At 49.4% G+C, this 26985-nt stretch overlaps 1 protein-coding gene and 1 long non-coding RNA gene across 11 annotated transcripts in view; one reads left to right on the top strand and one right to left on the bottom strand.

Moving 5' to 3' along the window:
* The window catches only part of MRAP2 (melanocortin 2 receptor accessory protein 2), a 452653-nt gene extending 446781 nt beyond the window's left edge, over positions 1-5872 (bottom strand). For 3 of the 7 annotated variants that reach the window (XM_068281585.1, XM_068281582.1, XM_068281583.1), the window contains exon 1: positions 5573-5861. In XM_068281585.1, coding sequence (XP_068137686.1) covers positions 5573-5647 — 75 coding nt within the window. In that variant the 5' untranslated portion in view covers positions 5648-5861. Of the gene's footprint in view, positions 1-5572 lie in introns of all 7 variants that reach the window. The other 4 variants (XM_068281588.1, XM_068281589.1, XM_068281584.1 and 1 more) reach the window with 3 other exon arrangements.
* Positions 5593-26985, top strand: part of LOC137503713 (uncharacterized) — a 58698-nt gene continuing 37305 nt past the window's right edge. Inside the window, exon 1 of one of the 4 annotated variants that reach the window (XR_011019307.1) lies at positions 5593-5877. This is a non-coding gene — a long non-coding RNA (uncharacterized lncRNA). Of the gene's footprint in view, positions 5878-5946; positions 6058-6468; positions 6546-26985 lie in introns of those variants that run through there. The other 3 variants (XR_011019308.1, XR_011019306.1, XR_011019310.1) reach the window with 3 other exon arrangements.

The raw sequence follows: 26985 nt of genomic DNA, 5'->3' as shown, positions 1-26985 counted from the left end.
CTATACGATGTTAACATTTCAGCAAGTGCGTGTGGTATAACTGGCAGGGCTGTGGAGTCGCTCCAAAAATCCACCGACTCCGACTCCTCAGTTTAGGATTCCACCAACTCCTCGACTCCTAATTTGCATATTACAATTTTGTTGATTAAAAGTATGTAACATGAAATTCGTCTCTTAACTGCCAATGCTTAGGAATTTTACAAGACAACTGAAGTGAGAAGGATATGTAGACTACTATATTTATTCCCTTTAGACTAAAACTAGTCCTTGGTAAGAGTACTTGTAAAAGGTACAAACCGGAACAAAGAACATCTATCAGGCCCTAGGCAATGTAAGTGTGGGTACATGTAAGAATGATGTGCAGGTACTCTGCAGGGAAATTAGGAGATTGAACACAGAGGTGTTGTCTGTTTACAATGTGCACAGCATTCTCAGTGGATTCCCTGCAGCTCTGTGGAGAGTGCATATGTAGAGTATAGTACTACTGTGTAACAAAGTAAACCTGAGACAGATGAAATTAAAGTTGTATACATACCTGGGGCTTCCTCCAGCTGCCTTCAGGATAATCAGTCCCTCGTTGTCCTCCTCCACCACCTGGATTTTCTGCTATGAGTCCAGGTACTTGAGCCAGTCGGGAGTAGTGCACATGCACACACTCCGCCGCCAGGAGCATACTACACCTGTGCAGCACTATTGCGCAGGTGCAGAACACTCCTGGCTGTGGAAGCGGCATGCGGCCGGACAGCGCTGACTGGCTGAATTGCCAGGACTCATAGCAGAAGATCCAGGTGGTGGAGGACAGCGAGGGACTGATTAGCCTGAAGGGGGCAGGAGGAAGCCCCAGGTATGTAAAAAAAAAAAACTTTACTTTTCATCCGTCTCAGGTACCCTTTAATTTGTAGTCATCAAACCAAATTTTAACAACTTATCAAATTATTTGATTTCATGAGCAAAGAGAGTGCATACATTTGCATAAATCAGCATCAATGCAGAATTATTTCCATCTTGTTGACCATCTCTATTAGTGACACAGCTACACATCAGGCTTTATTCTTACAGCATAGATGTTATTTAGTATATATAAGAGATTCCTGTGTACATATCATATACACAGTCACAATCAGATATGTATATCTGACCTTAAAAATACGGGGACTGCTTTATTGAAGCAGCACAAGTAACTAATTTTGATTGGTTTATTTCATTTTTGTGGACTGAGCACAGCTATTACTGTATATATACACATTATTTTTAATGACTATTATCTGAGAAATAGAACATTTTATCATATTTTCTATTTTGATTACAGTTACAAATTCATTAGGAGTCGGTGCATTTTTTCCCGACTCCGACTCCAGGCACCCAAAATTGCCCGACTCCGACTCCACGACTCCGACTCCACAGCCCTGATAACTGTTTGCTGTATGGTAAAGCACTGCATGCAGTGCCTTACCGGTAAATGCACACATTAACAGTAGGAGTGAAGCATACTTTTCATTGACTGTATGCTTCACTGTACCCAACACGACACGAGCATAACATGCGTCCCACTCCATTGTATTCCTGCTGTCACAGGAAACGCAACTGCCATTGTGAATGTGGCCTAACATCATTTAACTTTAAATGTTTAAACATATTACAGTTCAGATAAAAAAAAAAAAGGTACGTACTATAATTCAGATTGAAATATCTGTATTAAGGAATTGGCAAGTTGCATAACTAATGAAATAACTCACATGACTTCTGCAGCAACTTTATTATGTCTATACTCTTGAAATTTTAACTCAGTACACTCCATACTCTTTTTACGTTTTTTTAATACTATTTATTAGGAGTTGCAGTCAGTACATGATTTTTTCCCAGAGTATAAAGCCCTGTTGAGGCTCCCTTTCAGGTCAGTATAATGACAGTAGGGTATATTCATTAAACTGCAGTAAGGAGAATAATGTACGTTGTCACGCTGGTTCATGAAGAGATAGTGTAACGTGAGGCAACTACACACAGATGCGTAATGTACAAATATACAATAATAAGTATGTAAGGTCCGGACCGGTCCATAGTCATCACAGAGTCAGAGATATTGAGGTACAGAGTAATGAGGCTAATACGTAGTCAAAATTCAAGCAGGATCATACACAAGATCAGATGTCAGTCTAATTGTAAGGATGAGGCAATGAGCCCAGCCCACAGGAGGACGGTCTACCCTCAGACACCCCTCCTTAACCTGTAAGAGCCGCTCTGGCTCGCACGCACGCTTCCTGACTCGCCGCGGCCGTGCTGGAGATGCCGGCGAGAGGGGATGATGAGGAGGATCCCCTGCACAAGAGAGTCCCACCGGAGACGCCGTGAGGAGCATCGCGGGACCCGCCACGGCCAAGTAAAGTTGTTACATACGTAAAGTCTTGTGCCTGATGAGTAGAGCCTAAATCAATACTTTACATGCAGTTCATAATGTGCTGCTCATAGTGCATTGGATTTTTACACACCTTGGCCTCGATTCATAAAAGTGCTGTCGGGAAGGTAACGTCGAGCGGGGAAACACCGCTGTCGGTATTTCCGCCTTCAGGGTGGTAATTCATAAAAATGTTGCTACTTGTGACAGGCGTGCGGAGATATTCCGCTGTAGGCAGGCGTTAGGCTGTCGGGAGACATGCGGAAACAGGAGAAGCAGGCGGAATCCCTCCGTGCGGTGTTCTCTCTGCAGCTGCTTGGGAGGTCTGTCCCATTCACTGCACTGTATTCCGCATGCTTCTCGCCACATCAGAGGTAGCGGTAATACCCGTCCGCATACCGCTACCTCTAATCTTTATGAATTGACTACTTGTTACTTTTGCTATGATAATCACCGCGCAAGGCGGTGATTGATCACTCTGCTCGCGAATGTCGGCTTTTCATGCGGAAAAAGCCTTTATGAATACATATTTTGCTGTGTGGTCGGTAAAGTGAGCGGTTTTCTGCATTTCCGAATGCGGGAATGCTTTATGAATCGAGGCCTTTATTCTCATTACCGCAGTTCAGTGAACATACCTCACTGTGAGATAATGTGGATGGGGCATCTTCAACTCACTGCAGAGACTCTTCCACCACTGCTGCCAGGCTGTTTATGAATGCACATCATGTTAAACAGAGTACAATAGATTGACTGGTATGGCTACCCATGTAAACTGTGCAGTACCAACTGATATTTTTCAGCAGAAACCAAGCACAAAAATTGTTGCTCCTCGATCATTTGTGATCAGATCAGTCCAGTCTAGGAGTTCACTGCCGATCAGCTGACAATCCAGTAATTTGTATCAGACCATTCATCAATCTGGACTGAATATTTGCTATTGTACACAGTATTTGCTTGTGTATGCATGTAGTCTTCCAGGAGACAGAGTCTGGGCACACACTTGAGTGTTTTTTTGTGTGTTTTTTTTTTTTTTATGTTGCACTGCAAGAGCACTTTTGTTTATACTTGCTGCCCAGATGTTTCCATTTGGAAATGCAGTTTTCCAAAATGTTTAAAAATATAGGTAAACAACTACATTAGAATAGCATTTACTGCAAGGACAATGCATAATTAAATCATGAACGATTGCAGAATCTTCTGCCACCCATAGAAAGTCATTGCAAGTGTATCACTTTGCATTCCACACTACCAGCAAAACACTTGTGAATAGCCCTAAAGTGTGCCCAGCTTGACACTGCTCCTGACTTGCAAGGGTAAGGGGATATGACAAAATCTGTGTGTGTGTGTGTGTGTGTGTGTGTGTGTGTGTGTGTGTGTGTGTGTGTGTGTGTGTGTGTGTGTGTGTGTGTGTGTGTGTGTGTGTGTGTGTGTGTGTGTGTGTGTGTGTGTGTGTGTGTGTGTGTGTGTGTGTGTGTGTGTGTGTGTGTGTGTGTGTGTGTGTGTGTGTGTGTGTGTGTGTGTGTGTGTGTATTGTGAAATTATGATGTTTGTTGCAAGGCGTCTTTTATGGAAGAGGGTGAGAAGAACTAATTTACCCCTATATAATGCCTTGAAGAGACTGATTTGCATAGACCTTTCTTATTAAAAGACACTGAAGTGAGAATAATATGGAGTTTGCCATATTTATTTCCTTTTAACCAATACCAGTTGCCTGGCAGCCCTGCTGATCTATTTGGCTGCAGCCGTGTCTGAATAACACCAGAAGCAAGCATGCAGCTAATCCTGTCAAATCTGACAATGTGAGAAACACCCGATTTGCTGCATGCTTGTTCAGGGTATATGGCTAAAAGTATTGAGGCAGAGGATAAGCAGGTTCGCCAGGAAACTGGTGTTGCTTATAGTGTACCTAAAATGATTAAAAAGGAAAATTTCATACATACCTGGGGCTTCCTCCACCTCCCTTCGGCATGATCACTCCCTCGCCGTCCTCCTCTGCCTCCTGGATCCTTCGCAACCCCCTGGTAACTTCGGCTAGTCGGGGCCAGTCGGCAGGAGCGCAACAGGGTACATGCATGCGTCCAGGCCACGCAGTACGCCCAGACTCCCGAAGTTACCAGGAGCCAAAGCGGTAAATGCAGGAAGCTGGCGAGGGTCTGATCAGGACGAAGGGGGCTGGAGTAATCCCCAGGTTTGTATGAATTTTTTTTTTTTTTTTAATCTCAGGTTTACTTTAAAAGGAAATAAATGTAGCAGCCTCCAAATCCCTTTTGCTACAGCTGTCTTTTAAAGCGTACCAGAGATGGGGGCCCCCACCATAAAATATAAATGCCTGGGGCTACCTCCAGCCTCATCACTCCCATGGCATCCTCTTCTCAGAGTACATTTGAAATCGGCGCCGGTAGACTTGGGCGCAGGATACAGCAGTATATAGCTGATCCTGCTTCTGCACAAGTCCGGGCCGATTTAATTACTATTCCCCTTCCAGGCCGCCATGGATAGTGGGGGAATGAAATAATTCGGCTTCCAGCGATTGCTGGAGGCTGAATTATTATGTTTATAAGCAACCTCGGCTCCGTGTTCTGACGGAGCCGACGTTACTCACTGAGCGCTTCAATAGGAGTGATTCCTATTGAAGTCTATGGAGGCGCCGGCTGCGCCCAAATCTAGCAGCGCTGAAAAGCACTGCTCCGTCTTCTCACACTTCGTCACCGGGAGCGTTCTGCACCTGCCCGGTACTACTGCACAGGCACAGAACGCTCAAGGCGACATAAACATGGCCAGGCCACACATAAGCAGATGGCCCCAGACCGGAGGACTTTCCGAAGCCAAAATCCAGAGAAATGGAGAGCGAGAAGAGGACGCTGTGGGAGCGATCAGGCCAGAGGGGGCTGGAGGAAGCCCCAGGTATGTATATTTTTTGGCGGGGACCCTATCTTAGGTTCCCTTTAAATAGGGATTCAAGATTCCACCATTATGATTGATACCTGACAGCTTGATTTAATGAAGCATCGGGTAACTTTCCATATCTGGTTAGGACTTTGCAATGTTACAGTCCAGCACAGGTGAATTCTGCTTCCTACAGAGCAAAACATGTCATTGGAGCGTAAGCTCATCACTACTGTATTTAACTGCACTTTCTGAACTAATATTGTAAGGAGGAGGAGTCTTTTATAGCCATACCTTATTTCGCCCACCTGCAGACACCCTTTGCTGGGAGTTGGGCACTGGGAATGATGGAGAAGGGACGTTCAACATCTTCGTCAATTTAAATGCAATGGCAGAAAGTAAAACTCCTACAGGAAGTGCTGATGGTTGTGGACATACAGGAAGTGCTGAAGGGTGTGAACATTAGCTTACCGGTGTGCCAGGACACATTCAAGTGTCGCGGCAGCCCCGGCTACTATGTGTCGCCGCTCCCCGCGTCCTCCTGCTCTGTGCCTTCCCCGCTTCCGAGATTCGCTTCGTCCTCCGCTCCGTCTATTAAGGTAGGCTACAAGAAAATGGCAGCAGGCGTCCGCATTTGCGGACATCGGCGGACATTGTTTTGTAGCCCTGCACTAACCACTATGAGCAGAGGACGGAAGCTGAGCACAGCAGCGAGGAGGGAACCAGAGTGGTAATATCTTGGTGGACCTGAGGAGGAGACGGGGGTGGGGGTTGCTATGGTATTTACATATAAAGGACGTGACTTCCTTAGCAGACGTTTTGAGAGTGTGTGTGCAGAGAAGCATCTCTGTACTGACCAAGCAGCAATATGTTATTCGGCTGTATCTCTCTTATTGTACTATTATTATTAATATTATTATCATTGTACTAGCATATTGTCCCTACAGCAAACATTTGTGCCTGCAGCCAGGCATGCTCAAATCACGAATTCGGATGAAATCCGAATAGGTGTTATTCGGATTTCATCCACTTAATTGCAGCAGCTGTGCGGGTGGCCAAGGGGGTGTTAATCTTTAGTGTTGTCCGGATCATGAACGATTCGGATCCGAATCTATTTTGTGAGTCGAATCATCAAAATGAGTGATTCGGATCGCAAAAGGGGCGGGGCCAGGAGCGATACGCCCCCTCTCAGGGGGCAGCGGGGTCCTGGAAGCAGAGCAGAGATGGATCGCTCTGTTGGAGGGGAGGCAGCTTTGCACAGCCATAGGTAGATGAGAGAGAGGGGACATGGGTGCCACTGCCAGGGACGGATCTAGAGGGGGGGGGGGGGGGGGGCAGACGGGTCTCTTGCCCCAGGCGCAGTTTGTTGAATCCTCAAAAAGGCGGCAAAATTTGGATGGGGAATGGCAGTTTAGGCGCCAAAACCTGATGTTTAGGCACCAAAACCTGACCTTTAGGCTATCATTAATGAACAGGCTGTCGGTAAAGAGAATCAGTGCGGGAAAACACCGCTGGCGGATTTTTAGACTTCTGGGTGGGCATTCATAAAGATGTATCCGTGTGCGGAAGCAGTGCGGAGATTCCCCGAGCTAAGCTGGCGGTAGACAGGCGGTAGGCTTGCGGAGACACGGAAGCTGCCGAGTTGATACATTTCTCCGTGTTCTGCTCTGCTGCAGCTGCCTGGGAGGTCTGTGTGTCTCCATTCATTTACATTGATATCGCCACATCAGAGGGAGCGGAACTTCCCGACCTCACACCGCTTGCGGTGATCTTTATGAATGAACATTTTGCTACATTTGTACCGATAATCACCGCACAAGGCAGTGATTTATCACTCTGTTTGGTAGTGTCATTTTTCCATGCGGAAAGAGGCTTTATGAATGCTGACTTTGCCGAGTGATAGCCTTAGACGCTAAAAACTGGATGGGGAATGGCAGTTTAGGTGCCAAAACCTGACCTTTAGGCTCCAAAACTGGAAGGGGAATGGCAGTTTAGGCGCCAAAACCTGACCTTTAGGCGCCAAAACCTGACCTTGCCCCAGGCACAACTCTAGATCCGTCCCTGGCCACTGCCAGATATGTGTAGAGCACACATACTGGCTATAACGTGCTGCTCATTACAGGCTGTCTGTTCCGTAGTTGTGCACAGTGAACACATTGGAAGCTTTTGGCTCAGCTCAGTAACTTTGCAGGCACTGTGATTGCTATGCAATATGATCCTCCTACACTGCACTAAACAGCTGCACTTATCTTTGGGGAATGCTTTCTTTCACTGTGCGATGTTTGCATTCAAAGTATACAGATGAACATATAGGTGCAATATATGTAAAGCATGATTGCAGCATGTGGGTATTGTGTGCAAACAAACATCTCTGCTCTCCCCTCCTCCCTTCTCTGTCCACTCCCTGCCCTCTGTCCATCTTCTCCCCTTCTCTGCGTGTCCACCCCCCTCCCCTAGTGATGGGTCGTTCGCGAACGAGCCGCCTCTAAGAGCCGGCTCTTTGCTGTGAACGACAAGAGCCGGCTCTCAGTTTTAAAAGAGCCGATGCCTCAGCCGCCCCACACAGCTCTGATTTGCTATGTAATAAAGGGCGCTGAGGCATGCTGGGAGATGTAGTCCTCCTCTTGCAGCTTGTAGGAGTGTATGGGGCGGAGCAGAGCAGTAGCAGGAGGGATTGCCCCAGTCAGCGAAGCAGTCTGTAGTTGTCATGGAGACGGGGGCGGGGCTTTTACTCCGATTCTGAGTGGTGTCCAGTGATATTTAATGAAGAGCCGATTGAGAGCCGTAAGAGCCGGCTCTTTAATGGGAGCCGATTCAGAGGAGCCGATTCTCTGAGAAGAGCCGGAAATCCCATCACTACCCTCCCCTTCTCCTGTCCTGCTAGTCATTTCACCCCCCCTCCCCCCGAATGCTTCCCTAGTAAAATGATCCGAAATTCGGATCAAAGATCCGGATCTTTTCAATGATCTGATTCGAATCATCCGAATCATTGAAAAGATCCGAACTTCCCATCTCTATTAATCTTACCTATGAGGCGTCTTTTACGCTCTGTCCCATGGCGCCTCCCACGCTGCGTTCCAATCTGGCGTCACATGACTATACACTTCCTCCTTCAACCCGGAAGGAGGAAGTGTATGTAATCACGTGTTGCCAAATTGTAACGCAGCGTGGGAGGCGCCGAGGGACAGAGTGTAGAAGACGCCTCATGCACCGGCGTACCCAGGGGCGGACATACGGCCGTGCCGCCGCACGAGGGCCCCTGAAGTTCCGTTTTCTTCAGGGGCCCATTAAGTATTTTTTTTTTTTTTTATATTTTTTTTTTTTTATTATTTTATTCCCGGGGGGCCCCCCGACTCCTATCCTCCCTCCCTCCCTCACCTCGGGGGGCCCCCTCCCGATATGCGCGGCGGGAGAGCGAGCGAGCGGCAAATGCAGGAAGGGCTCTCCAGGCATCCGCTAGAGGCCCAGCCGCTTGGTCTCCAATATGTCTCCAGTTGGAGACATATTGGAGACTCAGCGGCTGGGCCTCTAGCGGATGCCTGGAGAGCCCTGAAGACTTCCTGCATTTGCCGCTCGCTCTCCCGCCGCGCATATCGGGAGGGGGCCCCCCGAGGTGAGGAAGGAAGGGAGGGAGGGAGGATAGGAGTCGGGCCCCCCACCCGGATAGCTACCCACCCGGCTACCTAACCACCTACCCACCCGGCTACCTACCTACCCACCCACCAGGCTTCCTACCTACCCACCCGACTACCTAACCACCCACCAGGCTTCCTACCTACCTACCCACCCGGCTACCTACCCACCCACCAGGCTTCCTACCTAACCACCCACCCAACTACCTAACCACCCACCCGGCTACCTACCCACCCAGCTACCTACCCACCCACCAGGCTTCCTACCTAACCACCCACCCAACTACCTAACCACCCACCCGGCTACCTACCCACCCGGCTACCTACCTACCTACCCGGCTACCTACCTAACCACCCACCCGGCTACCTACCTAACCACCCACCCGGCTACCTACCTAACCACCCACCCGGCTACCTACCGGGCTAGTTACCAACCCACCCACCAGGCTACCTACCCACCCACCCGGCTACCCGGCTACCTACCTAACCACCCACCCGGCTACCTACCTAACCACCCACCTGGCTACCTACCTAACCACCCACCCGGCTACCTACCGGGCTAGTTACCAACCCACCCACCAGGCTACCTACCCACCCACCAGGCTACCTACCTACCCACCCACCAGGCTACCTACCCACCCACCAGGCTTCCTACCTACCCACCCGGCTACCTACCTACCCACCAGGCTACCTACCCACCCACCAGGCTACCTACCTACCCACCCACCAGGCTACCTACCCACCCACCAGGCTTCCTACCTACCGACCCGGCTACCTACCTACCCACCCGGCTACCTACCCACCCACCAGGCTTCCTACCTACCCACCCGGCTACCTACCTAACCACCCACCCGGCTACCTACCTACCCACCCACCCGGCTACCCACCCACCAGGCTTCCTACCTAACCACCCACCCGGCTACCTACCGGGCTAGTTACCAACCCACCCACCAGGCTACCTACCCACCCACCCGGCTACCCACGCACCCACCAGGCTACCTACCTACCCACCCACCGGGCTACCTACCTACCGGGCTAGTTACCCACCCACCCACCAGGCTACCTACCCACCCGGCTACCTACCCACCCACCCACCAGGCTACCTACCCACCCACCCACCAGGCTACCAACCCACCCACTCACCCACCCACCCACCAGGCTACCAACCCACCCACCCACTCACCCACCCACTAGGCTACCTATCCACCCAACCACCCATGGGAGCTGCGCGCCGGATGGAGGCTGGGACAGGAGGTCTGCTGCTGCAGGTGAGTAAATGTTTTTGTTTTATTTATATTAGCAGGTGTATGTTCTGGGCAGGTCTGCCACATGATTGCATGTATTTTCTTCGCAAATCTGCCGACATGATTGCATGTATTTTCTGGGCATATCTGCCGACATGATTGCACGTATTTTCTGGGCATATCTGCCGACTTGTTTGCACGTATTTTCTGGGCATATCTGCCGACTTGATTGCATGTATTTTCTGGGCATATCTGCCGACTTGTTTGCACGTATTTTCTGGGCATATCTGCCGACTTGATTGCACGTATTTTCTGGGCATATCTGCCGACTTTGATTGCATGTATTTTCTGGGCATATCTGCCGACTTGATTGCACATATTTTCTGGGCATATCTGCCGACATGATTGCACGTATTTTCTGGGCATATCTGCCGACATGATTGCACGTATTTTCTGGGCATATATGTGTATTTTCTTGAGAAAACCTGCACAATTATGTGAATTTTCTGGGGAAAGGGTCACCAAAACTTGGGCCCACTGTCTTTGCGTTGCACTTTTCAAGGGAACCTGAGGTGAGAATAATATTGAGGCTGCCATATTTCTCTCCTTTTAAGCAATACCAGTTGCCTGGCTGCCGTGCTGGTCCCCTGCCTCTTATTCTTTCAACCATAGACCCTGAACAAGCATGCAGCAGGTCAGGGGTTTCTGACAATATTGTCAGAACTGAGAAGATTAGCTGCATGCTTGTTGCTGGTGTAATTCAGTTTATTACTGCAGCCAAATAGATCAGCAGGGCCGCCAGGCAACTAGTATTGTTTAAAAGGAAATAAACCCTCACCCCGGGTTCGCTTTAAGTTACAGTTAGCTCCGCCCTCATCCGGTCATTGCCACGCGCAGGTCATAGGGGGCCCACAATTACAATTTTGCACAGGGGCCCACTGCTGGCTGTGTCCGCCACTGGGCGTACCTACCAGGGATGCGACCCCCTCAGCCGCAGGGGGCCCGGGGCTGCTCTGGGGCCCGCTCACTGTGCGTGGGGGGAGCGCTGCTCTGGACCCCCCAGCAAGGTGCTCAACTGGCCGCAGCGTCTAATAGACGCTGCGCCAGTTCATTCCCCGCAGCCCCGCTCCAGCAGCCTGCATAGTCTCCGGCAGGCAGAGCAGGGCTACGGCAAGATGGCCACCGAAGAAGCCCTACACTGGAGACTATTTGTGTCTCTAGTACAGGGCTTTGGCAGCCATCTGCCTGTCAGCGCGGGAGATGTGCTGCAGGAGGACTCGGGGAGCTGCGAGCCAGATGCCGGGAGAGGAGAAGACTTCTGTCAGGTAAGTGAATTGTTTTTTTTTCACAGGTGCATTTTTTTTCTAGTGTCTGCTGCCTACATTGTGATTTTCAGGTGTCTGCTGCACACATTATGATTTTCTGGTGTCTGCTGCCTACATTGTGATTTTCAGGTGTCTGCTGCCCACATTACGATTTTCTGGTCACTGCTGCCCACATTGCGATTTTCTGGTGACTGCTGCCCACATTAGGATTTTCTGGTGTCTGCTGCCCACATTACGATTTTCTGGTCACTGCTGCCCACATTGCGATTTTCTGGTGTCTGCTGCCCACATTGCGATTTTCTGGTGTCTGCTGCCCACATTACGATTTTCAGGTGTCTGCTGCCCACATTACGATTTTCAGGTGTCTGCTGCCCACATTACGATTTTCTGGTCACTGCTGCCCACATTGCGATTTTCTGGTGTCTGCTGCCCACATTACGATTTTCAGGTGTCTGCTGCCCATATTATAATTTTCTGGTGTCTGCTGCCCACATTACGATTTTCAGGTGCCTGCTGCCCACATTATGATTTTCAGGTGTCTGCTGCCCACATTATGATTTTCTGGTGTCTGCTGCCCACATTGCGATTTTCAGGTGTCTGCTGCCCACATTACGATTTTCTGGTCACTGCTGCCCACATTGCGATTTTCTGGTCACTGCTGCCCACATTGCGATTTTCTGGTGAACTCTGCCCACATTACGATTTTCTGGCCCCAATTACGATTTTCTGGTGAACACTGCCCACGTTACGATTGTCTGGTGAATGCAGTCCACGTTACGATTTTCTGGTGAACGCTGCCCACATTACGATTTTCTGGCCCACATTACGATTTTCTGGTGAACGCTGCCCACGTTACGATTGTCTGGTGAATGCTGTCCATGTTACAATTTTCTGGTGAACGCTGCCCACATTACGATTTTCTGGTGAACTCTGCCCACATTACGATTATCTGTCCCACATTACGATATTCTGGTGAACACTGCCCACATTACGATTGTCTGGTGAATGCTGTCCACGTTACAATTTGCTGGTGACTGCTGCTCACGTTATGATTTTCTGGTGACTGGTGCCCACATTACGATTTTCTGGTGAACTCTGCCCACATTATGATTTTCTAAAGGCCCACATTACGATTTTCTGGTGAACTCTGCCCACATTACGATTTTCTGGCCCACATTACGATTGTCTGGTAAAATGCTGCCCACTTTACAATGAATTTACAGTGAAACGCTGCCCCATTACGATTGTTTGGCACCTATGGGGGGGGCCCCATCCAAATATTCGCAGGGGGGCCCAGTGATTTCTAGTTACGCCCCTGGCCTCATGGGTAAGATTAACCAACACCTATTTGGATTTCATCCGAAATTTGCGATTTGTGCATGCCGGTGTAGTGAAAAATTTTGCTACCCATCATATTTTACAACTTGCCATAGAGGACAGTGTATGACTGTGTAGGCGTGGCTCCTCTCTGTTAACACGCCTGTAATTTTTTGCAACCACAGATCCCATTGAGCTAGAAGGGGGATTGTTCCCTCCAGGGGGGGTTGTTAGTTGAGCAAGAGGGGGGATTGTTCCCTCCAGGGGGGGTTATTAGTTGAGCAAGAGGGGGGATTTGTCCCTCCAGTGGGGGGTTATTAGTTGAGCAAGAGGGGGGATTGTTCCCTCCAGGGGGGGGGGGGGGTTATTAGTTGAGCAAGAGGGGGGATTGTTCCCTCCAGGGGGGGTTATTAGTTGAGCAAGAGGGGGGATTGTTCCTTCCAGGGGGGGTTATTAGTTGAGCAAGAGGGGAGGGTTCTGTGTGAGAATAGGGTTTGGTTGGGTTGCATTTTCTGATACAGATAGGTTAAAGTCAATGGTTAGGTTGCACTTTCTGATAGCTATACCTATAAATAAGTGCAACCGGTTGCAAAATCTGATAAAGTTGCAAAAAATTTCACCACACCGGCCTGCAGCCCCTCGCTCATTGTGTCCCTCCAACCCCCCTCCTCATTTTGCCAGCAGCAGCATATTGTCTTTAAGGCCCAGTTCACACTTGCGTTGAAGTAGCAAACGGATCTGATCACCGGTCAATCGAATCTGTTTTCACTCCGTTTCTGTTTCGTTTCTTCCGTTCCATTTCCCCACATCCCCACCCCAAAGTGTATTTTTCTGTTTGGAACGGGCCATTTCTTCGCTAATGTGAGAAGAAACGTTCCATTTTCTCACTGCTCCAAATGCAGTGCTTTAGCTTCCGTGTGCGTTCTGCTCAGCTAAGGAAACTTGCAGTCCGCTCAGCAGATCGTGCAGAAGGATCTATTTGAATGGCTGGATGTGAAAGGATCCATAGGTTAACAAAGGATCCGTTCCCTTCCATTCTGATCTGGGAACGGACCGTTTTTGAACTCTAACCAGACCTAAAGGATACCAGAGTCCAAATTAATATGAGAAACGGGGGGAGTAGACTTGTATGGGGAGCTGTCCTGATGCTCACCGTTCCCCCTGTTCTCCATTCTGCCCCTCCGATTCTCCTAACTGCCCTCCGGCACCCTTTTCTTGGTCGGACAGGTTGGGCATCACTGCGTTGGCCCGGCTGCGCACATCCTACAATGAGTAATCACATCTGGGAGCACTCTGCACATGTGTATGACGTCATGCGCAGAGCGCTCCTGGCCGTGAGCGCACGCTGTAGGACCCATGCAGCTCACCATACATGTATGCTCACCCCCCCCCCCCCCCCCCCCCCGTTTCTCATATTAATTTGGGCTCTGGCAGGGGCATAACAATAGACCCTGCAAGTGATGAAGCCACAGAGGGGCCCAGAAGGGACAGGGGGGCCGTCCTGAGAGACTGACAACTAAGGCAGGCCAAGGAGAGAAAAAAACTTTCTGCTCTCTGCACAATTGTTCTAATGATTGCATCTGCTCGGCCACTGATAAGGAATCCTACAAAGATTTGTAGACAGTCCCTATTCAATGTTCAGCAGGGTCTTGTGTACAGTGCTGTTCTACCCCCAACCTCTCCGCGGTTTGACAGGGGGTCCCATCCAAAGTTTCGCAGGGGGGCCCAGTGATTTCTAGTTATGCCCCCTGGTCTCTGGTATCCTTTAAAGTGTACCAGAGATCACAAAATCTAAAGAATGGATACTTACCCGGAGCTTCCTCCAGCCCCATAAGCACGTGTGAGTCCCTCGCTGTCCTCCCGCGGTCTGCCGTTCAGCCCCGGTAACAAGCTCACTCGGGTCCAATCTGGGTCTTCTGCGCATGCGGACACGACCGAGCCAGTTATCGGGGCTGATCGTGGCTGAACGGAGGCCCGAGGGAGGATGGCGAGGAACTCACACGTGCTTATGGGGCTGGAGGAAGCTCCGGATCAGTATTGATTCTTTCGATTTTGTGATCTCTGGTTTACGTTAAGCCTCCTAATTGTGCCAGTAGCATAAGCATATTGTTGCTGCAGCCCTCCAATGTGTCGGCAGCATCAGCATATTGTGCCTGCAGCTCCCTTCTCCACGTTGTTCCAGCAGCAGTCAGGGCTAGATCACATTGGGTGCTTTATTGCGATTGAATCTACGATTGTGATTCCGGGAGCAAAATCTCGCAATTTACTGTGATTTGCGCTTGTCACCAATCGTTACCAAATCGCTGCATGCAGCGCATTTGCCATTGATTGCAAACGCTGCAGTGAGAATGCATCCATAGGGATACATTAGCAGCAGTGCTTTGCTGATCGCCTGCAAACCAGCAAAGTGCTGCAAAAGCGCCAAGTGTGAACCAAACCTCACATTGTCGCTGCAGCCCTCTCTATAGTACCAGCTGAAGCAGATCACATGGTGGCAGCAGCACTCACATTGTCGCTGCAGCCCTCTCTATTGTGCCAGCTGAAGCAGACCCCATTGTCCCAGCAGCACTCACATTGTCGCTGCAGCCCTCTCTATTGTGGCGGCTGAAGCAGACCACATTGTGTGAACAGCAGTCACATTGTCGCTGCAGCCCTATCTATTGTGCCAGCTGAAGCAGACCACATTGTGCCAGCAGTAGTCACAATATCGCTGCAGCCTTCTCTAGTGTGCCAGCTGAAGCAAACCCCATTGTGCCAGCAGCACTCACATTGTCGCTGCAGCCCTCTCTATTGTGCCGGCTGAAGCAGACCACATTGTGTGAGCAGCAGTCACATTGTCGCTGCAGCCCTCTCTATAGTGCCAGCTGAAGCAGATCACATGGTGCCAGCAGCACTCACATTGTCGCTGCAGCCCTCTCTATTGTGCCAGCTGAAGCAGATCACAATGTGTGAGCAGCAGTCACATTGTCGCTGCAGCCCTCTCTATAGTGCCAACTGAAGCAGATCACATGGTGCCAGCAGCAATCACATTGTCGCTGCAGCCCTCTCTATAGTGCCAGCTGAAGCAGATCACATGGTGCCAGCAGCAATCACATTGTCGCTGCAGCCCTCTCTATTGTGCCGGCTGAAGCAGATCACATTGTCCCAGCAGCACTCACATTGTCGCTGCAGCCCTCTCTATAGTGCCAGCTGAAGCAGATCACATGGTGCCAGCAGCACTCACATTGTCGCTGCAGCCCTCTCTATTGTGCCATCTGAAGCAGATCACATGGTGCCAGCAGCACTCACATTGTCGCTGCAGCCCTCTCTATTGTGCCGGCTGAAGCAGATCACATTGTACCAGCAGCAGTCACATTGTCGCTGCAGCCCTCTCTATAGTGCCAGCTGAAGCAGATCACATGGTGCCAGCAGCACTCACATTGTCGCTGCAGCCCTCTCTATTGTGCCGGCTGAAGCAGATCACATGGTGCCAGCAACACTCACATTGTCGCTGCAGCCCTCTCTATTGTGCCGGCTGAAGCAGTTCACATTGTGTGAGCAGCACTCACATTGTCGCTGCAGCCCTCTCTATTGTGCCATCTGAAGCAGACCACATTGTGTGAGCAGCACTCACATTGTCGCTGCAGCCCTCTCTATAGTGCCAGCTGAAGCAGACCACATTGTGCCAGCAGCAGTCACATTGTCGCTGCAGCCCTCTCTATTGTGCCGGCTGAAGCAGACCACATTGTGTGAGCAGCAGTCACATTGTCGCTGCAGCCCTCTCTATAGTGCCAGCTGAAGCAGATCACATTGTGCCAGCAGCACTCACATTGTCGCTGCAGCCCTCTCTATTGTGCCGGGTGAAGCAGATCACATTGTGTGAGCAGCAGTCACATTGTTACTGCAGCCCTCTCTATAGTGCCAGCTGAAGCAGATCACATGGTGCCAGCAGCAATCACATTGTCACTGCAGCCCTCTCTATTGTGCCGGCTGAAGCAGATCACATTGTACCAGCAGCACTCACATTGTCGCTGCAGCCCTCTCTATTGTGCCGGCTGAAGCAGATCACATGGTGCCAGCAGCACTCACATTGTCGCTGCAGCCCTCTCTATTGTGGCGGCTGAAGCAGATTACATTGTGTGAGCAGCACTCACATTGTCGCTGCAACCCTCTCTATTGTGCCATCTGAAGCAGATCACATTGTGTGAGCAGCACTCACATTGTCACTGCAGCCCTCTCTATAGTGCCAGCTGAAGCAGACCACATTGTGCCAGCAGCACTCACATTGTCGCTGCAGCCCTCTCTATTGTGCCATCTGAAGCAGACCACATTGTGCCATCAGCACTCACATTGTCGCTGCAGCCCTCTCTATTGTGCCATCTGAAGCAGACCACATTGTGTGAGCAGCAATCACATTGTCGCTGCAGCCCTCTCTATTGTGCCGGCTGAAGCAGACCACATTGTGTGACCAGCAGTCACATTGTCGCTGCAGCCCTCTCTATTGTGCCATCTGAAGCAGACCACATTGTGCCAGCAGCAGTCACATTGTCGCTGCAGCCCTCTCTATTGTGCCAGCTGAAACAGACCACATTGTGCCAGCAGCAGTCACATTGTCGCTGCAGCCCTCTCTATTGTGCCAGCTGAAGCAGATCACATGGTGCCAGCAGCACTCACATTGTCGCTGCAGCCCTCTCTATTGTGCCATCTGAAGCAGACCACATTGTGCCATCAGCACTCACATTGTCGCTGCAGCCCTCTCTATTGTGCCGGCTGAAGCAGACCACATTATGTGAGCAGCAATCACATTGTCGCTGCAGCCCTCTCTATTGTGCCGGCTGAAGCAGACCACATTGTGTGAGCAGCAGTCACATTGTCGCTGCAGCCCTCTCTATTGTGCCATCTGAAGCAGACCACATTGTGCCAGCAGTAGTCACATTATCTCTGCAGCCTTCTCTAGTGTGCCAGCTGAAGCAAACCCCATTGTACCAGCAGTAGTCACATTGTCGCTGCAGCCCTCTCTATAGTGCCAGCTGAAGCAGATCCTATTGTGCCAGCAGCGGTCACATTGTCACTGCAGCCCTCTCTATAGTGCCAGCTGAAGCAGGTCCTATTGTGTTAACAGCAGTCACATTATCGCTGCAGCCCTCTCTATTGTGCCATCTGAAGCAGACCACATTGTGCCAGCAGCAATCACATAACCGCTGCAGCCCTCTCTAGTGTGCCAGCTGAGACAGACCACATTGTGCCAGCAGCAATCAAGCAATCACATTGTCGCTGCAGCCCTCTCTATAGTGCCAGCTGAAGCAGACCCCATTGTGCCATCAGCAACCGTTTTTTTTTTTTTTCTACTCTTGCTACACTTACACAGGGTCTGTTCACAGTTCAGGGGAAAAAAAGAGTAGTGTTCTCTGTAATCCAGGCCCACATCATTGTAAGATTTGTCTTTTCCTGATCAGTTTCTAGTTTGGCCAGTGTCACGGACGATTGCGGGGACGCAGGCGCGTCCTGGAACCGCCCGTGAAGAAAAGAACGATCGCACTCGATTCCTGCATCGATTGCGCTTCAAAACGGTACAATCTGGGTTGAGTGTGTAGGGACAGCTGAAGTCCTTTTCTTAGCAAAGAGAGCACCATTCCAAAGGCTGGATGGCTCTTTTGATATGCTAATGAGCCTGAGCCTAATCTGCCCCAGAGAGTCCCTGGCTTCAAGCTGTGCTGATGGCCCATCCATCAGGTATAAGGTGACAAGCACCATGGCAGGAGCAATCTAGTTGGGCTAAAAGCCAGACCCACTGGCTCATTCCCAGCAGGGGAGGCGACACCTCGCTGGCTGCTCCAAACTTCAAAGAGCCTTTGCCTGGGAATAACCTGAGTCTCATAGCAAATCCATAACTTCCCAGATCTGTCATATTTCTGGGGTTCCTGAGATGGCAGCTTCGCCAAACGTGGGGGAAGTGTAGCATGAGCCCCGGTGCTGGTTCTGAGGAAGTTTCAGAACATTCTGAGGTAAGGACTGCCAGTTAGGCAGTTTGAAAAGGCCCTGATGATACCACAGGGGTCCCACCCCTCATGTCTGGTATCAGGGCGCTGGGTAAATCGAGACAGACCTGAAAATGTTAATAAATCTGCCCTGACCTGTACGGTTCTGTGAGATAGAGCCCATATATGGGTAGATATGATTTCTAGCCCCAGTACAAGGGGAGGGCTCATCTCATCTTTGAAGGGGGTGTATGGCTCCCCGCCCTCACTCCCTCCTACTGAAGCAGGGGCATAAGAATGGCTGAGGACCCAAACTCAGGGTCCTCCACACTGAACCATCTTGCACTCATCAGATGCCAGCTTGAGGATATGCTGGCATCCACCTGGTCTGAACTCTGAACTCAAATTGAAACCCAGAACTCTGTTTTCCCACAAAAAGGACAACTTTCCAGGAACTAAGTATTTTTCTCCCTTCTTTTATTTTTTATACTGGCTATTACTGTTTTAATAATTGTTGATTTTCATAATTGTCTGTTTATATTAATTATTTATATTGCGTGAATAAACGACTTCCCCCAAGTCATTCACTGTTTCGCTACCCTGCTTATCAGCACACACAGAAATGATCCCGGGTCTCTGAAGATACGCTACTGTTTGTCTGTTGTTGGCTAGACAGAATACCGTGTGTTTAACCGTTTTATTCGCAGGATTAGTCAGTCAGTTAGTGGGCCCCACGGTCCCATAGTAACCGCGGTGGTGGCAGTTTACTCTGAACCAGTAGGTGACGTTGCAATTACCCGTGTCTCACAGGCTCCCTTCTGAGTTGTCTGCGGCTAATTCTTAACGGTTCCTGCGCATTGACTGCGACCAGAGTTCGCACGATCTGTGCGCTGGCACCGTTTAGAAGGCTAAGTGCGGTCAGCCACTAGGGTTCCATGTGACAGTGTTAGGCAGCGGTTGGGACCTGTGTTGTGCTGAAAGTATCTGCGATAGCGCTAGCGCTATCGAGAAACGAACTAATTCGTTGGTGTAGCTGGAAGGCAATATATTTTTTATATATACAGAGAGACTGTGTAGCCAGTACCCCTCCCCAAAAGTTTTATTTTATTTGGCGTGGAAATGTCCGGGAACTACAAGAAAATGTGCCTGGCGGACCTGCAAAATCTTTGCCAAGAGAGAGGCATTGATGTCGGCTGCAAGAAACAAGGGGACCTGGTAACGGAATTGTTTCAATGGGATACCCAGCAACTGCAGGAGCTGGATGTGTCTGCTGAGGTAGACGCTGACCCATCTGACTCAAGGCAAGGGGAACCAGAGACTGAGACTCCTGACCGTACAGAGGTTGTGCATCCTGAGGGCCCTGCATCAACAGTTACGCAGGAGAATGTCAGTGTGGACCCCAACCCCAAAGTTTCTGAAAATACTCGCCCGGAACTGGCCAGTACTGGACTGTCCAGGGGTGCTGACCCGGTAATGCAGCAGGCATTACAAAAGCTGATGGAGACTGACCTGGACAAGTACATGCAGTACATGGAAGCCCGCGAGGAGCGGGAACGCCAATCTGCGGAACGCAAGGCTGCTGCTGCAGAACGCCACTCGGAGAGGGATGCCGCTGAGCGAGAACGGGAGCGCCAACGACAGCATGAGCTAAACATGGCAAAAGTGCAACAGGCCAGCCGGAGTTCACCGCCCAGCCTCCCTGCTGAAGGAGCTGCAGCACCCGTAAGTGAAAAATTTAAATTTGCTAATATCGAGAAAGACACAGACATTGACTTGTTTTTGCGATCTTTCGAAAAAGCATGCCGTCAGTATCGTCTGTCCCAAGACCAGTGGGCCAGACATCTGACACCTTTGCTGCGCTACAAAGCGCTTGATGCCTTCGCAGAATTGCCTGCGGAGAAGGATAATGATTATGCTGCTATAAAAGACGCTATCATTACTAAGTACCAGCTGACGCCAGAAGCCTATCGGAAAAAATTCAGGGCCTGGCAGAAAAAGCCTTCTGATTCGTACCGAGATGTGGTCAGCAGCTTGCTCACCACACTCCGCCAGTGGACGCTAGGCCTCACCAAAGGGTCTTATGGCGTCCTGGAGGACTTGATAGTCCTCGAACAATTTCTGAACATTTGCCCTGCTGATGTACGACAGTTTGTGTTAGAACGCAGGCCGGCTTCAGCCACTGTCGCTGCAGACCTTGCTGAGACTTTTGCAACTACCCGGGTGGCTGATACCCGCAGAACTGTCCCATCCAGCTGGAGAGGAGGTCAGCCCAATACCTCGGCAGACCCTCCTGCCCCTGTGAGCCGTCCGCCACAGAGGCCACCCAGCGCAGCTGCTGCACCCAGGCCCGCAGCGCCTGGAGAGGTCACCTGTCACTACTGCCGCCAGCCCGGACACATGAAATTCGACTGTCCGGAGCGGAGACAGACACCACCAGCACCTGGATCATCTGCATCACCTGTACCTCACCCACAGCAGAGGCAACCCGCCAGCGAACCACAGCCTGGATCATCAGATTTTGTCCTGTTTGCCCGCGGAAAGGAAATCCGCGACCGAACCGACCAGCAGCAACTTGTTAGAGTGAACGGCAAAGTTGTCACCGGATTTCGAGACACCGGAGCTGACATCACGTTAGTTCACTCACATCTTGTGCCAAAGGAGAGCATCAGCTCCAGCCGATCCCTTGCCCTTACTGGAGTAGAGGGCACCCTTTTTCACATAGCCCACGCGACAGTGAAGCTGGATTGGGGAGTGGGAGGAATCCAAGAAAGGGTTGTTGGGGTTATGAAGGATCTCCCAGTCCCTGTGTTGCTGGGGACTGATTTGGGCAAGCTTGTGTCCCACTATGAACCTGCCACGACCGCCTTGTCGCTCACGGGAGGAGACGGACTCTCCGCCCACCACCAGGTACTTTATACACTTGGGGGAGCACCAGGGGGAGGCGGGTTGAATGTGCCCAGTTCAAGGGTACCAGGTTCAATAGTGCCTGCTTCAAAGGCACCTGAGTTTGATGTACAGACTGTCTGTTGTGATGATGCTGTAACTGTACCTGAGTTTCTTGTACAACCTGTCTGTAATGAAAAAATGTCTATACCTGTCAATGTCATTACTGCATGCAATGATGATTTGAGTAATGCCCGTCTGTGCCATTCTGACAGTGTACCTGTGCTAGCAGTACCGCGCAGCTGCACTGCTCAGAACCCGAGCTCAGAACAGGTGGAGGGGGTTCCGGCCTCCTCCCCCTCCTCTGACCGCAGGGATGAGACCTTTCAGCCGCTGGCCTCGTGTGACATGAGCCAGTTGGCTGAAACTGACAGCGCCATATTCTCAGCCGCACTACAAAGTGACCCAAGCCTGGAGGTGCTCAGGCAGCAAGCCGCTGAGCCCCTCGCAGACGGGGCCGCTTTCAAGGTGTACTGGGAAGGTGGGAGACTGTACAGTGAGTCTGTACAGCCCCCTACAGGTAGATCCTACGCGGATACCAAGTGGCTTGTGGTCCCGAGTGCGTTCAGGGGACATGTGCTGAAATCCGCACATGGTAATCCTCTGACAGGGCACTCGGGTGTCCGCAAGACACTCGCCGGTATTCGGAAACAGTTTTATTGGCCCCGGATGAACAGGGATGTAGCCAACTACTGCAGGGCATGTGCCGTCTGTCAGGAGCTGGGAAGGTCCAGGGATTCCCGCGGGGTTCCCTTAGGTCCACAGCCACTCAGCAGGGGAACCCTGCGTGGGCTGGCTGTTGACCTAACCAACCCACTGCCCGTTGTCAGCAGTCCCGGCAGACACCACGTCCGACTCTAGTGGCGCAAACGCCCTGTCCAGAACGGTCCATGTTGGGTCAACCCTGAGGGTAGCAGACCGCGACCGGTCCAGGGGAACCGAGCCACAGGCTCCAATAGGTTTTCCCGCCGTACCGGCAACTCGAGGCCCGTCAGCCAGGTTAGCGGCGCCGCCACACATCTTGCGGATGAGTGGCTAAGCCACGGACAAGGGGGAGGGCTGTCACGGACGATTGCGGGGACGCAGGCGCCTCCTGGAACCGCCCGTGAAGAAAAGAACGATCGCACTCGATTCCTGCATCGATTGCGCTTCAAAACGGTACAATCTGGGTTGAGTGTGTAGGGACAGCTGAAGTCCTTTTCTTAGCAAAGAGAGCACCATTCCAAAGGCTGGATGGCTCTTTTGATATGCTAATGAGCCTGAGCCTAATCTGCCCCAGAGAGTCCCTGGCTTCAAGCTGTGCTGATGGCCCATCCATCAGGTATAAGGTGACAAGCACCATGGCAGGAGCAATCTAGTTGGGCTAAAAGCCAGACCCACTGGCTCATTCCCAGCAGGGGAGGCGACACCTCGCTGGCTGCTCCAAACTTCAAAGAGCCTTTGCCTGGGAATAACCTGAGTCTCATAGCAAATCCATAACTTCCCAGATCTGTCATATTTCTGGGGTTCCTGAGATGGCAGCTTCGCCAAACGTGGGGGAAGTGTAGCATGAGCCCCGGTGCTGGTTCTGAGGAAGTTTCAGAACATTCTGAGGTAAGGACTGCCAGTTAGGCAGTTTGAAAAGGCCCTGATGATACCACAGGGGTCCCACCCCTCATGTCTGGTATCAGGGCGCTGGGTAAATCGAGACAGACCTGAAAATGTTAATAAATCTGCCCTGACCTGTACGGTTCTGTAAGTTAGAGCCCATATATGGGTAGATATGATTTCTAGCCCCAGTACAAGGGGAGGGCTCATCTCATCTTTGAAGGGGGTGTATGGCTCCCCGCCCTCACTCCCTCCTACTGAAGCAGGGGCATAAGAATGGCTGAGGACCCAAACTCAGGGTCCTCCACACTGAACCATCTTGCACTCATCAGATGCCAGCTTGAGGATATGCTGGCATCCACCTGGTCTGAACTCTGAACTCAAATTGAAACCCAGAACTCTGTTTTCCCACAAAAAGGACAACTTTCCAGGAACTAAGTATTTTTCTCCCTTCTTTTATTTTTTATACTGGCTATTACTGTTTTAATAATTGTTGATTTTCATAATTGTCTGTTTATATTAATTATTTATATTGCGTGAATAAACGACTTCCCCCAAGTCATTCACTGTTTCGCTACCCTGCTTATCAGCACACACAGAAATGATCCCGGGTCTCTGAAGATACGCTACTGTTTGTCTGTTGTTGGCTAGACAGAATACCGTGTGTTTAACCGTTTTATTCGCAGGATTAGTCAGTCAGTTAGTGGGCCCCACGGTCCCATAGTAACCGCGGTGGTGGCAGTTTACTCTGAACCAGTAGGTGACGTTGCAATTACCCGTGTCTCACAGGCTCCCTTCTGAGTTGTCTGCGGCTAATTGTTAACGGTTCCTGCGCATTGACTGCGACCAGAGTTCGCACGATCTGTGCGCTGGCACCGTTTAGAAGGCTAAGTGCGGTCAGCCACTAGGGTTCCTGTGACAGCCAGTTTGGATTTTTATACCCTTTTTGCACATATACAGGGTCTGTCCAAGTAACCTTGTTTAACCGCTTCACAACTGAGGGGTTTTACCCCTTCAGCATCTGAGCAATTTTCTCCTTTCAGCTCTCCTTACATTCATTCGCCTATAACTTTACCATTACTTATCACAATGAAATGAACTATATCCACCAATTAGGCTTTCTTTAGGTGGGACATTATGCCAAGAATGATTTTATTCTAAATGTGTTTTACTGGGAAAATAGGAAAACATTTGGAAAAAAAATCATTATTTTTCAGTTTTCGGCCATTATAGTTTTTAAATAATGCATGCTACTGTAATTAACCACTTCTCTACCACAAGTTTTTTCCCCTTCAAAAGCTCTTCCCATTCATTCGGTAATAACTTTATCACTAATTATCACACTGAAATGATCTATACCAGTGGTTCCCAACCTGGGGGCAATCGCCCCCCGGTGGGCGATTTGGGTTCTAAGGGGGGCGATAAATTTGTGGGGGGCGACAGGGGGGCGATCAGTATGAAAAGGCAGAAAAAATAAACTAACTCTTCTGTAGAGTAGAATCTTAAGTGTCGCAGTGTCACTCGTTTTTAAGAAAATTATGGTCAAAAAATATGATCTGTATGAAATATGCAAGTGTGCATGATAGAGTTGCGTAATTCCTCAGGGCTCGTTGGTCACGCGCCGGTAAGGGAATTGGCGCGAAGTAGTTGAGTCACCGGCTATTTTTAGCTGGCAAGGTCACAGCGCTACCCCCTCCACTGGCACCACCACCTGGCGTACACATCTAGTCTTCGTGTCAATCACAACACTCACCCCAGTTTGTCATACGTCTTCTATGTCTTTAGTAGGCTACGCCAGTGACTACATTGCGATTACATTGTGCGTATCTGTTTAGTATTCGTTCGTTAGTTTTGAAGTACGGAAGACCGTGTTGGAGATTCAACATAGCTGCAGCTTAGTCTATTTATGAACTGACTGCAGTTTATATTCAGGACACTAGATGTCACTGATGAGATGTATTTTTCTGCAATGTGTATGGCTTTCTCTCTATGCCTCTTTTCTGCAGTGTTTACTGTATGTGCAGTGTTTCCTCTTTTCTGCAGTGTTTCCTGTAAGGGTATACCGTACTAAGAGAAGGGGGGTGACAGGGGTGAGTCGTCTCCCCCTAAGGGGCGATACCTCATAAAAGGTTGGGAACCACTGTTCTATACATTATTTTTTGCGGGAAAAAGTAGGCTTTCTTTGGGCAGTACTTTATGCTAAGAATTATATTATTTTATATGGATTTGACAGGGAAGAAGAAGAAAAAAATCACCATTTCTCAGCTTTCAGCCATTGTAGTTTAAAAATAAAATGTGCTATTGTAGATAAAACAGACACATTTTATTTGCCAATTTGTCCCGGTTATTACAATGTTTAAATTGTGTCCCTAGCACAAAGTATCGCGGTAATATTTTATTTTGGGTTAGGGGTGAAGGAGTTTCAAAAATAATGAAAATGTATTTAATTTTTCTATGGTAAGTGAATAATGGTGTATTTGGAAGTAGTTTTACTCTTTGGCCGCAAGATGGTGCTATACATAATCAGTTTTCTAAAAACAGAAAACAGAAACAAATATTTACATGTGTTTATAGGTGTTTGTAAACAAGGACGTAGAAAAGCGTGGCAGAAGTTGCTAAGTGGTTAAAATCCATGTAACTTATTTACCCATTTGTCCTGGTTATTACACCGTTTAAATTATGTCCCTATCACAATGTTTGGCGCCAATATTTTATTTGCAAATAAAGGTGCATTTTTTTTCAGTTTTGCGCCCATCCTAATTACAAGCCCATAATTTATAAAGTAACAGTGTTATACTCTATTGATATAAATATTTAAAGATTTCAGTCCCTAAGGTAACTATTTATGTTTTTTTTTATTGTAATTTTTATTTATTTTTTTATTACAAAAAAAAAATTGGTAACAATTGGGGAGTGTGGGAGTTAATGAGTTAATTTATATTGTAAAATAATGTATTTGTATAGGAAAAATGTTTTGGGTGTAGTTTTACTTTTTGGCCACAAGATGGTCACAGTACATTTGTTATGATCATGTCTGCAGCGTTTACTGCTGGCTGCAGTGGTATTGTAACCCAAGCAGTTCTGATGTCATTACATACATTTTCTTGCATAGTTTGGTTTGCACTTAAACTAGTTGCTGATTCCATCTGCAGTCGCTCTGAAGTTAATGACAGTTTAATATGCTTTTGTGTAAACAAACATTGTCTGCTGCAATGGAGGGGCAATCCCTTTCCTGCAGGCTGCATATCATTGTCTGTCTTTTCCTGCTGTCAGCCTGTGATTAATTACCATTCACTTGTGTGGGAATCTGCAGGTCTGCTCCCATTGGATGACCTCAGTATAAAGAACTGCTTCCTGCAATGCTTGATGGGCTACCATAGTCTCAGATTCAGTCTGTTACTCTGCTCGTGCCCCACCTCGTTCCTGGTCCGTGTGGACTGCGCTGACTCCTGCGAAGGGGTCAGCGAGTCCTCCTAGTTCCGCTCTTGTTCTAGAAGTTGTTACTTTGCTTGTCTTGTGTCATATATTGGTTCATCGCCAATATATACGCATACTTGCACGTTTATTATTTTCCTTGTATTCGTGTTACGTTGATACATCAGTGTCGCTGATATATACGTACACGAACTGTTTATATCCTGTGTTCCGTTAGTCAGCGTTCCAGCACGCTGAGCTAGTTATCCTGTTCCTGGTCCTGTTTGT

The sequence above is a fragment of the Hyperolius riggenbachi genome, chromosome 4, assembly GCF_040937935.1.
Source record: "Hyperolius riggenbachi isolate aHypRig1 chromosome 4, aHypRig1.pri, whole genome shotgun sequence".
NCBI classification, from domain to species: domain Eukaryota; kingdom Metazoa; phylum Chordata; class Amphibia; order Anura; family Hyperoliidae; genus Hyperolius; species Hyperolius riggenbachi.
This window is presented reverse-complemented; position numbering and strand designations above follow the sequence as displayed.